At 40.3% G+C, this 13,902-nt stretch overlaps 1 protein-coding gene across 1 annotated transcript in view; it reads right to left on the reverse strand.

Annotated features, from left to right (window-relative positions):
* Nucleotides 1-10,043: 10,043 nt before the first annotated feature.
* tnr (tenascin R (restrictin, janusin)) overlaps nucleotides 10,044-13,902 on the reverse strand; it is a 60,592-nt gene continuing 56,733 nt past the window's right edge. Inside the window, exons 26-28 of the mRNA XM_041055472.1 lie at nucleotides 12,260-12,421; nucleotides 11,458-11,621; nucleotides 10,044-10,163 (exon numbers count right to left, since the gene is read on the reverse strand). Coding sequence (XP_040911406.1) covers nucleotides 10,044-10,163; nucleotides 11,458-11,621; nucleotides 12,260-12,421 — 446 coding nt within the window. The remainder of the gene's footprint in view (nucleotides 10,164-11,457; nucleotides 11,622-12,259; nucleotides 12,422-13,902) is intronic.

Here is a 13,902-nt window from a genome sequence, read left to right on the forward strand (position 1 = left end):
TGAGCTTCAGTAGGCAGAAAATCAGCCCATCCACCTCCTAAATGCAGCAGACACACTTCCTGCTTGTGTCCTGTAGTTTGAAGAGCATCTTGCAGACTTGTGCGATGTGGGGTGCAACAGTCCTTCACAGGTGAGGTCCGGAGATCTAGGCGGTGTCCAGGGCTTGGTGGATCAGGTCAGGCCACAACATTCCCCTTCCAGCCTTCCTTAAGGTTGGACATATGACTCAAACAGAGAAAAAAAACATACAATCATTAGCAATAAGTAAAAAGCAAACAGACTACAGCAAACCTTCAACATGACCTCAGATCTCACCTTTGGTTGTCGCTCTCTCACTTCTCCTGACTCTGGTGTCTGCTGCTTTCACAGACTATGGTGGAACAGTCCAGTGCATTCATCCCTAGAGGGTGGAAAGTCTGCTGGAAGTCTCCGAAGATATCTATCCATCAGTCCATTAACTGGAAACTTCATCACATTCCAGTTCTGTATTGCCTGTCGAACTCCTCCTCAGCATGTTCTGCCTTGGTCTTGTGATCCTTGCAAAGCCTTCCATAGAGGCTCAGCAGTAATTACACAGTCCAATGTCCTGACATACATGGAGACAGTCTGAGAAGACGTTATTGTCTCCTACTGCACTTTACACCTTTTACAGACTAACATTAACAGGTTGACAGCTCCATGTCATGGGCTCAGAGACAGAAAAGTCTAAATGTAAAGTAAGAAATAAAATAAAGACAAAACAAATGATCAAGCACTAGAGTACAAGGTTTTCTACATGAAAGTGACAAGGTTAAATAAATTCACAATAACAAAAAATTTAAGAAAAAGGATAACCATGAAAAAAAATAAAAAACCCATAAATATGTAAAGTTAAAATAAATAAATTGACCAGTATATGAAAAAGTGCTAAAGGACAGAAAACTGACAGCATCAGATGACAACAAGGGAGCAATGCTTGCAACAGACAATGTAAAAGTAAACAGCATGGATAAAGAGAGTAACACCAACACTGGAAGTTCAGCCACAGATTAAAGCCTCAGTTCACTCATAATCGAACTCCAGCAGCTACACAATAGTTTAAGCAGAACTTATGGTTGGTCCAAACTTCAACATGTCTTCCTCATTCTGTTCCTTCAAGCACTGGAACAAGGCCTCAACTGTGTCTTCCCCTCCAGTGTCTTTGACTTGGTTTCTAAAACATAGAGAAAGGTTTCTCTACCATCTGTAAACATCTTTTCAGGGATTAGCAGTTCTACTTCAAGATAAAGCCTGTTGTCCTACAGACCTTCTCTTCAGTTCAGTCTATGACAATGTCTCATTTCAAGTATGTCAACAGCACGTAGCTCAGTAGGAGCAAACTAATCATTATTGTTCAACCTGGTAAACTTGACACATCTATTAGGTTTTCACAGTGGTCACTGCGTTCATCATCACCACTAGATGGAAAATGAAGAAAATATACCCAAACTGGGTGCATCTTTACAGTCGTCTGAACTATCTGAGTTGTCTCTCTGCCAGGCTTCCTTCCCTTACCCTGTCCACCACGCAATAAAAAAAGAAAAAAAAAAGTACAAACCCACCTACACTTTAAAACTGACCCAAATAACCCAATGGCGCTTGATATTGCAGTGAATCCTGTCCGCGATTTACCGTGCGTAGAGCTTTACAGGGGTGGGAAAATTCCCCTGTCGGGAGGCCTCCCTTTGTACCAACACCAAAAAAACCTAACAATTGCAAAACTTTTCCTCACCACACCTACGTCAACCCAGACAGGTCCTACTCCAGTTTTCCCTTGGAACGAAACTTGGCAGAGCGAGACAAGCCAGTGTTTGACCTCAAAGTTCAACTCACCCTCCCTGTACAATAAAGCTTCCATCAAAATTTGGGTGATGATGGACAGCAGTGCAACTATGCTCAAGTCTTACTATGGAGGATCCCCAATAGATCGACATCAGACCTGCCCGTGTACCTCCACCATCTACTGATGGAAAAATTACGGATTTAAGAATTATTTTTACTCAATATCAAAAAAATGTGATCACAAATGTATCTTAGATGTATTCATAAAACATCATCCATGGGCTGAATAACTGCTTGAGAAAGCAAACATGAGAAACACATTTACAACCAGGTCAGAATAGCAACGTTCTATCAATAATTCCATTTACCAGTCAAAATACAGGCAAGTCATTATCAGTTTTGGTCCTAATCAGTTATGATGAGCTTAGAGAAGTTATCACCAGGAAATAACAAGGTTAATCAACAGATTAAAAGAATTTACAGGGAAGCACACGTGGAGCCAGTAAAAAAATAAAAAAAATAAATACATAAATAAAAATAAAAATGTAGAAGTTCATTGAAACATTCAGATTCTGATTAAACTAAAGTACAGCACCTACTTGGAGGAAACACCATCAGAGCCTAAGAGACAGCCAGCACACCAACATGGTGGCTCTAGATGCCTTCTTGCTCACACTCTACCTTTTACCTCAACAGTTCTCACTTCTATACACAGTAGACCTATGACACACACATTCTTGTCTTACTTCAGTTGTGAGGACAAACTGAAGCATAATGCCTTAGCTCCTTACCCTAACCTGACCTTAACTATTCAAACTGAAAGTTGAAAGGAGGGTCTGACTTATCAAAATGCCTGATTGTTCTTTTTAAACAGCTGCCTGTGTTATTTGTCCTTCCACACTTGTGACCATAGTCACAAGTTCAAGTTGTCTTATTTGAAGCATTTTGTCATGTGACATAACTGCTGATATATATGAATATTTATTCTGCCAATCTTCTGTCTGCTTTGGAAATTTGGTGTTTAGGTTGATCTGATCTGCCAATAAATGGGGGGGAGGCCAAAATTGACCATATTAGAAAGAGAGAGACAGGCCCTAAACAGCCCCAATGCTGGGCCCCCAAATCAACCCCTAGCAGGCTGATTAGAGGGAGGGAGGGAGGGAGAGAGACAGAGGTGTGAGTGTGAGTCTGTGTGTGTGTGTGTGAGAGACAGAAGGACAGATACTGGCACAGCAGCCGAAACAAGGTAAAATGATGGCACGATGGCCAAGCAAACATCAGACACCAAATACCTCTTGAAGACTGGACCAATGGACAGCAGCCAGCTTGGAAGGATGGACAGGAACAAATTCTGTAGGAGGAAAAGTTATGGCACGGCGGCCAGACATCCCAGCATCAAAAAATTGAAAGTCGTATACCTCGAATAGCCTCTTCATCCAACGTAGTCAAAATCGACGAGCAAAGAATAATCAAACAAACAAACAATCAATCAATCAAACAACCAACCGCCCGACCGATAGAGAGACAACCCATGGCAGCCATACTGGATGGACAGGAACAAATTCTGTAGGAGGAAAAGTTATGGCACGGCGGCCAGACATCCCAGCATCAAAGAAATGAAACTTATACCTCGTATAGCCTCTTCATCCAACGTGGTCAAAATCGACGCTACAATGCTGAAAGGGTTGGGGTTAGGGTTAGAGTGCAAGAGCGTGTGCAAGGGAGTGACAAACAGGCGAACGGTCGGGCGGACAAATAATTATGGCATGGTAGCAGTGTGTGAGACAGAAAGAAAAAGAGGGTGAGACAGATTGGCACAGTGGCCGTGTGTGTGTGTGTGTGTACGTACGTGTGTGCACGTACGTGTGTGTACGTGTGTGTGTGTGTGTGTTCGTGCGTGCACCTGCGTGTGCGTGCATGCGTGTGTGTGCGAGAGAGAGACACACATACACATACACCGCAGCAGCAGGAAAAAAAAACTTCACTTACAATTAGTTGATTTATTCTCATGCTGATCTCTTTGTGGACCTGAAAGAAGAAGAAGAACCAGCTCAGTCTGAGTCTGCAGGTCAGAGCCAGTTCACCTGTGAAGACACAGAGTGGACTGATCCTGTCCAACACATCAGTTCACTGAATATAAATCCATCTGTGTAAAGCTTTATACACACACACACACACACACACACACACACACACACACACACACACACACACTTCACACTGATAGTCATTTCTCCTGCTGTGATCGAGCTTATGGAACATTCCTGTCATAGTTATTGATCATATTGGAGACTGTGATGTGTGAGTGAGGATGACTGTGGTGAAGCTGAAAGATGAAGATTTTCAGACTGACTGCAGATGGTTTAGAGATCGGCAGCATGTTCTCTTCACTGAGCAGCGTTTCACAATCTTTAAATATTGTTCATTGATTAAATTCTGTTCAAGGAGTAAAACGGAAAATCAACACTGATCAAACGAGCTTCACTCAGAGCTCAGTGCGCTCCGACAGCCACAGTCCGCACGCACTGATCTGCAGTTCTGGTCTCTAATATAACTAATAAATGTTTATGTGGGTAAAAACTCTGAGGACTTACAGGCCTGTCTCTGCATACCCCTGATAACCTGAGCACGTGGGAAGGGAACTGAGGGTTTACTAACGTGAACTGAGGAGGCCGAAGAGGCCTAATTATCTCTGTGCGGCTGCGCTGCCCCGCGTGTCATATTCAGCCTTTATCTTCACCACATGAACCACATCACGGCCCAGAATTTTAATATGTCAAACCACCAAGACTTAAAAAATATTTAAAACAGAACCAGGTGAGCTCCACCTTAAAACATAACCCCAGGTGGCACCAGCGCAACATGACGCCGTAAACTGTGACTATTTTCGGAACCATGTTGTTGGCGCGCTTGTTGGGGTTCGTCTGAAATTGTGGACTGAAATGTTGTGTGTACTCACTTTTCGTAGAAAGTCCAGAAAGCCGTGTCCAAGCCGTCTGTCCAAGGTGAGCTGTGCGATGGAGACGCGCAATAAGACTCTGTGCGCGAGCGTGTGCGCGGGCGTGCATACAAAGTGGCGTCTGTGGCTCACGTGGGGGGAAAGGCCTCTGTTGCAGAATCTGAAGCACAGAGATTCACAGGCTGATACACTTGGTCTGTTTCCCTCAGTGTGTTCACACTGTCTCCATACTCACTCAGAAACTTGGTGAAAGTCCGTGTTCCGCGCACACGCGCTCTCCTCTCCTCTCCTCTAAACCGGCGCGGTAATGGCGGACTCGGTAATGGCGGACTCGGTGCGGAGCGTGTTGGTCTCAGTAGTACCGTGGTTTAGCTGAACTACAAGCTGAAACCAGCTCCAACACACGGCTCAGCGTCCGGTTTTATCAGGTTACACACTGACTCAAAGTCCCCGGGTCTTCACCTGATGAACAACATTATTTCACAGATTTGAATGAGCGAACAACCGGCGTCTCCCTGTCCATCTGTTTCTAGCGCTCTCGCGGCCTGCACCTGCGCCTCTTAAGTCCCACCCCCCTAACAACCAGGTGGGTCGTCATCTCTGATTGGCTAATGATTGGCCAGTGATAATTGAGACAGACCATAATACCACAGGTCATGTATTACGAAACAAAACATAGAAACCAATAGGGGTGTGCCATACTGCAAAATTTGGTATGATCCCATACCAAGTAAATACAGGGCCAGTAAGGATACCAATATCAATACTTTATTACTATTGATTTGATTTTGTGATTTTTCAGTTTTCTATTAGTTGATCATGATTATGATCATAATAAAACATAGGACATTTTAGGAAAATAAAAATACTTTTTAAGTCAAAATTTAAATTTTACTTTTTCAGTTAATATTTTTGTTCAGTTTTTTGTTCAGAAACAATAACAATATATACAACAATATAACAAAATAACAATATCAACACTATAAAAATATAACAAAAAATTTGCTTGCATTACACACAATTGTTTGTGAAAAATAAAATCAATAGGGCAAATTTAAGAAAGTGCAAATAACTAAACAAAAGTAAAAACTACTAAAAACTGGCTGTCATTCACAACCTTTGGCTAAGGTCCGCTTTTGGGCCCTGTGAATGGATCTAATGTGCCTGCACCACGTCAGGACACTGAAATCCTCACAGGACTTTATTTTCTCTTGTTTTCTTGTATGCTGATGTGGTGCGGTGCGTAGCCCTAACTAGATAATTCCCCTGCGGGAAATCGCGAGTGGTTCAGTGTGCTAAGAGAATAATAATAGTGTGCATGCAAAGAAATGTAAACATTAATTAGTGGTGCATTTCTTTGCATGCACACTATTATTCTATATTCTACAAGTCTCCAGATGTGTTCTCATTTCCATGCAGATCTGCTGTGTCTCTGTGTGGGCATAAATTAGAGGTCCTGGAACCAAACCACACTGGCAGACCTTTATAACGGCACCTTTCACTGTTCACTTGTAACTGCTGCTGGCCTCGCTTCAGTTTTTAATGACCTCCAATTAGAGGTGAAGATACTTTGAAAAGTTTATGACATGGAGTCAGTCGAAATTATAAACTGAGCTGAGGTTCGCCACATACTTTATATATAACCACATGCAATAAACATGTACTAAACAAAAATAGAAACAAAAGACACCAAATCAGGCTATTTGAATATTTTATTAATATGTAGAAAATGTAATAAAAAAGGAACTATATAGTACATGTTTAAGTCAAACTAGAGCTAAATTTGACAGTAATATCCAAGGTTATCCAACAATAAATCCGTAGTTTCAGCATATATGAGCTTTTCAAACAGTCAAGATCACATTTTTTCAACATTAACATTTCCATGGCAAGATTTCAAATCATTGACAGAATCTGGCTTATATAACAAATACCACCAAACTTGGTGGTAATATCAGTTAATCAACTTGTAAAAGTAATTTGTTCAATTCATTTTGTTAACATCGAGGACCTGGTGTCATTATTAACTGTAATTTCTTTTTTTTTTTTGTACAAAGTAACATCAGTCACAGAGTGACTGGAAAATAGATAGCAGTGAAATAAATAAGGGGAACAGGCTTCCTGTACTTTATGAAGCTTGGTAGAAACAAACTCATACAGTGTGAGTGTATTCCAGTGACTGAGACTGAGTTTTATTTTTAAATAATGGAGGAGATGCTCTTTTCAAACCTGATGCCATACAGTTGACTGAAGGGATGAATTTTCACATCATGAAAAACACGCAGTACAAGTAAAATGCCAATTTACTATCCCTCTCCCATCAAAAAAGGTTAAAGAAAAGTATAGAGAACAAGAAACCACTTGGGCTTACTTGATGCTAGAGGGAATACCTTAGAGTTATTTATAATGCCAAGGATGTAATTCAGTCTCTTTATTCTATGTAATTCAAGGCATGTTGTTTCCAGATTTTTTTTTAACAGCAGGTCAATTTTTTATTGATTGACAGAAACAGCTTAAATTGATGAAGGATGATTGGAAAAAAATAAATAAAAAATAAACAATTATTACATGAGCTTTCTTCTGGAAAGTTTAAAGAGCACCTTATAGTTGCCATGAGAGAAATCCCTCACAATACAAGTGACATTCTGTTCCTTTTCTGCAAAGCTTCATGACATTTGTTCCTTGTAAAAAAATACACTGAGGCAAATTTCTTCTAAGTAGTTAATGAATTAGGTACATAGAGAATTCCCTATTCTACTATAAATCACTATGGGACATGGATTGCATGAGAGGCTCTGAAACAGTCACTTTGACACTGAAACATAAATCAGACCTGGGAAAGGACACTGTCGAAACAGTCTGTTATAAATTATATTTTAGGTTATGTTGGTTTTTATTTTGCCTTTGAGGACTGTTTCCACAACAGCTTAGGGACCTGATAATCTATCTACAACTTCTAACTTACAAACCATTTCAAGAGCAACTTTTACCCAGATCAGCAAAAAGAAAAGTGTCACTACAAATCAAATTAAAACATGTTCTTATGACATTTACTATCAGGCTCGTGATTGCAGTTTAGTCGACATGCAGTAAGCTCCATCCATACTTGGAACACAACACTGGCTAAAAATACAGTGGTTAAAGTGGAAATGTTTCAGAGGGTTTTATGACTTAGTTTGCAGTTAAAGGGGGAACACAACAAAAGACACATTATCTTCAACTCTATATCTACACGAGTATATTAGTATTAGTAGCATATAGAGGGGAGAGCCACTATTGTTTTCAATTCTAAAAAGGACGGAAAACGCAAATGAAAAATGTACACAGTCGTATAATACAAGCCAGAATTGCTGGTTCACTTCAATGAGAAAACTGAATTAAAGAAACTGAGTGTATAATGTGTCGTACACATAGACGAATGACATTTCCAGCTGTTCAAAGAGGGGAAAAAAAAGTATTTGGAAAATTGAATACATATGAGACCAAATGTTGCTTGCAGCGATGGCGACATTGATATCCAAGTATTGTACTGGACATTAAATTTTGTTTTTCCTGATATTATGAGGCCAGGGAGGAGATTTAGCCAGTTGTGTGTGGTTTGTCTTCAAAATCCACAACGATCATTTTTCTCCCACATTGTAGGCATGAAACTAAAACAAAACCAGTTTCCAGAAAACTAAGTGGCGCTGAATGTTTTTTGCGACAGTGTGAACACTGAATAGAACAAAATGCTTGGTGGGCATGCTGCAGATTACGCCCGCCCTGCTAAAAGAATATATTCTCTGACATGTTTGCTGATTTTGTTGTTTCACTGGGGAACTTAAATAGCGAAGCAAGTAATAGAAGGGCACAGAGGAAAGGCTTGGCTCCAGTCCACCTACTGTTCTGCTTTCTTTGCTAAGTTCCTTTAAGCTAGCAGTGGAGGAGAGGCCAGGCTAAAGTCTGCACTATGCCCACCCTGACTTTCTTTTGCATAGAATTTAGTGTTCACATTGCATAAAATGATGCCTTGGGACATAATTTCCATAGAAGTCCCTGAAAAGTGAGAATCTATTAACACAGGAAAAAGCTGCTTCAGTGGCTTTGGTGACAGGACTGACTGGCATCTTTCCAAACAAGAGGCTGAGTTTTTATTATGCAGATCTTTGGTTAAATGTTACATCTATCGGCACCATCTCTGCAAGCAATCACAGCATCTAACAACAGGAAACAGTAATCATTTGTAATTTGCGTGAAAGTAATACCAAATGCCCATGAACAGCTACAGAAACAAACTGAATTGAATGAACAATAGCTTTGCTGTGTTCCCACTCGTGCAAATACTGTCTCAGTGTGGCTACCAATAATAATAAACTTAAATACTGATGTTTATTTTCATTGTTCTTTAATAATTAACACAAAGAATATTGTAATTAACAGTAAAACAGAAATGTAAAATAAATAAAATCGATGGCAATGAAGCTGTTGCTGGTGCACTGCTTAGTGAGTGATGACTCTCAATGTTCAGTTTTGTTTTTTGATGTTAATTTTATCTCTTATGTCCAGTATTTGTCATCATGTTTTATGATTACATTAACTTAATATAGGCTAAAAAACCAAGGCATCAAATAATATTAAATAGATGGACTTTTGTCACAATATCAGTTATAAAAATATATATATCTTACAGTTAAGGGTTTTAAGGGCATATACAGTATATTTTTTGTTAAAAGTTGTTATTTCATAAAGGTTAAAATAACGCTAGCTCTAGCACTCTTGAGGACATTTCTGAGCACATTTCCTCGCACCCCAGGGAAAGGCAAATCACAGACTTAAAAGAGAAAAAAGCTTCTTGGTTTGCCTTTCCATTTTTACAGCAAATAAAACCATTGTCATTCAAAGTATTTTAATAAATTACATACAGTGTCTTCTATCATCGGGGTAGAAGTACAGCAGGGAAAGACAGCTAAAGCTGGGCATGAGTAAAGATAAACAAAGTTCGGACATTGTTACACTTTTGCTGCTATTGTAATACTTATGTGGTCACATCCATGGTTGTAACAGCTTTTGATTGTTGGTAGTATATTAATAATGTGTTGTATTATTTCACAAATGAATATTAATAAAATATTAGTAGCTTTTTGTCATAACCACTTTCTTCTTTGCAGCCTCACTAAAGAGCTTTGGCGCTGCTACATTACAGCAAGCCTGCACTGTCAGTGAGGCACACATAGCAGAAACTCATTACGAAACAGTGTCTGAACTTGATTTATCCATGACTCTGGGCTGGGTGGAGGCGGTTTGTTTATACAGGGGCAGACCGCCTCCTCTTGCTGCTGATGCTACGGAAGTTGAACGGCCTCATCTTCATCTCCACAAAGGGAATAGAAAACTCGTGGCCTTTCCAGTGGTACCAGTTTATACCCTGTAAGAGCAGAAGTACAATTTCAGACACTGCTCAAATCTGTAGGGCTTTTAAGGTGAGGCGAGGTGTTTGTGAAAATGACAGAAAATGTAAAATAACAGTCTGAAGATGGAAATGCGTTATTTTCAGCAAAGTGTATTTTAATTTCAATTGAAGGAAGCATCAAAGCAGGAGGGCAGAAATCCTGACTTAAGAGCCGGCACAGTTATGAACTTGTGCAATTATAGTCTCACTCCAGCCCCTCTAATCCCTGTCACCATCAAAACCCTCCAGCTTTGCAGCCACTGAGAGGCAATTTCTCTCTGCATGTCTTTATGCCTGTCCATCTCTGCTCCCACCTGGTCACATTTCATGTCATCAAAAGACAGAAGAGGAAGGTACAGGGCACAGTGAGAGAAGCAGTGATGCTACAAAGCCTTTGTAGTTCAGCCTTATCACAGCTTCACACAACACCTCACTGTCTTTCTTGAGCCATTTCAGCATCAGGCTGAGAGAGAGCTACATCACACACTCTGGACAAGCCCTCAACACTCATTCCCACTTCACTGATACTGAACAAAAAGAGGTCCGTTTCAGTGTGAGAATAGGGCACCAGTGTATTATTAGTTTTACTCACACACATGCGGACTTGTTTCGTGTTATGAATAAACGCTGCCCTTCTCCTCCAAATATTTTTGTAATTTGAATATGAACTTGCTGCTATGAGTGCTTGGATAAAGTCCTCCAGAAAGAAACAGATGATACAGGCACTTCTGACCAATCAGTATTAAGATGCATCATCCCTCTGAGTTTCATTAAGATTGGACAAGTGGTGTAGAATTTAGGGTCCTTGAAATTTTGACCTTTCAGCATAGCTCCTCCATCAGTCCAATCAGTGTAATAAGTCATAAGTCATTTAACTTACAAATCTTTAAGAATGACAGTTTTTAACCTTTAATCAGGGTGTTGTAATCGTTCCAGTTAATTGGAGTTTTGTAAAATGCCAAACTACAATGCCATAATGCTGTCCTTTTCAAATGACGGTATTGAATTAAAGGGTTGGTTCACACAAATGTTAACACAATGTTACCACAAAACATTTCACACACACAACGTATGGAGCTATTGGGCTCTGGAGTTCTGTAGCCATTCCTGATACAGTACCACAAGAAGTGGGTTTGTTGTTTTGCAATTTGGGTAAACCAGCCCTTTTAACTTAGCCATGAAAGATGCTTGCCTTAATTCTAAGTAGATTAACTGACTACTTTATTTGTCATATTCACGCTTTGATCAGTGTATATACAGGATGACTGACCTGACTGTGTCTGGATTCGCCGTATTTGCCGTTGAGGTTGGCCCGGTGGCAGTTCTTGTACCACCAAGCTCCTTTGTATGACAAGGCACAGTTAGTGACAGCGATGTCATTGTCTTTGTCTTTTGTAGAGAAGGGCCGACCCTGGTGGTAGCTCAGAGAGTCACCTGGGATCAGAGGGGGGAGAGACAGAGAGAGAGATGGGGAGCTTTGAACATCAATGTATCCCGGGCAACACTGGCATATGGCTGCACTGAATAACGGCGCAATGAGGGGACATAAATGATCAGGTAGGCAGGAAGGAGATGGAGAGGAAAGAGGTCCTGCTGCAGGCTCTCTGAATGTATTTAGGAGGGAGAATTATAATTATAAACATGAGGGGATGACAGGTAATTCTGGCATATGGTCATGTTGACAGACTGAGAGATACATGGAGAGCGAGGGCGAGTGGAAATGTGGAGGAGTGCTGAGGCGGGTTTCAGACATCAGGGAAAAGAAAAGATGGAGGGGAAATGAGGCAGGAGGAGAAATGGCAGATGGCATAGGAGGAATGGACGAGGATTTTCACTTAGAAGGTGGGAAAAGCACACAGTTTTCTACATTATAGTATAGGGTGTTGTATTTTTTCATTAAAAAAAAAAGTCTTAGAGCAAAAACCTATTAATGTTGGATGTCCTCACTGGCTATTTCTGTAAGGTAAGTGGGTTGATCACAAGGCTTTCATCCACAACAAATGAAATGCAAAATAGTGAAATATGTTAACTAATCTATGCATTGGAAAAAAAAGATATAATGAACCACATACCAGCGGTGCCATTGTACTCTCCTATCCTGAGCTTGTAGAGGTTTCTTGCGTCTCCAATGGAGAATTTGTCATAATTGGCATAGACAGACTCCTGTCCATCCCTCATGTCAATCCTCAGCTCGTAGCGGCCCTGAGCAGCAATCCTCTGGATGTTGTCTAGACCTACAGAGAAACAACACACATTACACTGAGTTTTATAATAGATACTGCATTGTAAGTAGACTCCAGAGAAACAAACCAAATCATGACACAATTATACCTGCTGTTTCAGCACAACTTTTACTTTCCAATTACACCACCTCTCATCCATTTAATAACCAAAGAAAGGTGGGATGTAACTTGTAAAGGTACCCTGTGGAGTTTTGCTAGCAGCACTGTGGAGCCATGTTGTGATGGCTGGGTCCTTGGGCACTCATTGTTTCACAAAAAAAAAAAAAAAAACCAAACACTTCAAATAACATTTGTTTGAGTTTTGCATAAAATTAAATAAATCAAAAAAGTGACAAAACTACTGGGTCCCTGTGATTTTGCACAAGATTTTGTTTGTAACCTGCACACATGAGCGCATGCGAGGATGGAATACATACTCGTTTTTACCAATGTTTTCACAGGTGGCAGTAATGCGCCAGAACAGACCCCTTTACAAGAAAACTCCACAGAGCACATTTAAGATAGTGTTGCTTTACAGAATACACTAAACGACCCCAGACCCCTGAATGACAATATTAGGTTAAATAAGTGCAAACATACATAAAGAATCTGTATCAGTGAAGTAGTAAAACCACTACTTAAAGTACTAAAAATTTGTTGATTGTTGTGACCTAGTGAATGTCTCCCCTCCACACTCACACCTAGATTTTTTATTTTTTTTTTCTGGGAAATACAATTTGTTCCCACCTACAGCTTCGTAGGTTAAAGGTTTAAATCCCGTTAAGTGCCATGTCAGACATCTTTGTCAGCTGTTTGTGTGGATGTGGATGATAGTCACTGTCAAGAGCTGGACACTGTCACCACTGGCCCCCCTGCAAATGCCACATGTTGCAACTTTCTGAGATATGTGGCTTTGCTCTCTATCTCCAAGGTAGCAGATACGAGGCTCGTTTGAACTCAGACAGGCGATAAGGCCCCACACCGACCTGAGAGATTGGAACTGTGTTCACTATCAGATTACAACAAGCACCCATTTGGAAAAGAGCCTCCTTCCCTGCTTAACCTCCCAACAAAACCGTCACGTGCACTTTTTCTGAACCTGGCGAAAATCGGAAAAGAAAAATAGAAATCCTCAAACTTTCACTGATAAGGAATAGGAAGTAGAAATCCGGGAGAGCAGGGAACCTACGTCTGCAGTAATATGTCAATGTAAAGCAGATAAAATCTATGTTACAACCCAAAGGCACTTAGGGTGACATGGGAAAAGCAATTGTTGTAATAAAACTGTGTTCAAGACTTAGTCGTACCTAATTTCCATTGTATAATAGCACTGTATTATCAGCAATTAATCTAGCACCCATAATTTCTTTACTGGTTTTTCCCTCCAACAGTTTTATGGGATCAGACTGCTCTATTCCAAACTGCAACGATTAAAAATACATTTTGACTCTATTGCGCTCTTGTCCTATTATACTACCAATATTACCATCTCG

This window comes from Toxotes jaculatrix, chromosome 14 (genome assembly GCF_017976425.1).
Source record: "Toxotes jaculatrix isolate fToxJac2 chromosome 14, fToxJac2.pri, whole genome shotgun sequence".
Classification (NCBI taxonomy): domain Eukaryota; kingdom Metazoa; phylum Chordata; class Actinopteri; family Toxotidae; genus Toxotes; species Toxotes jaculatrix.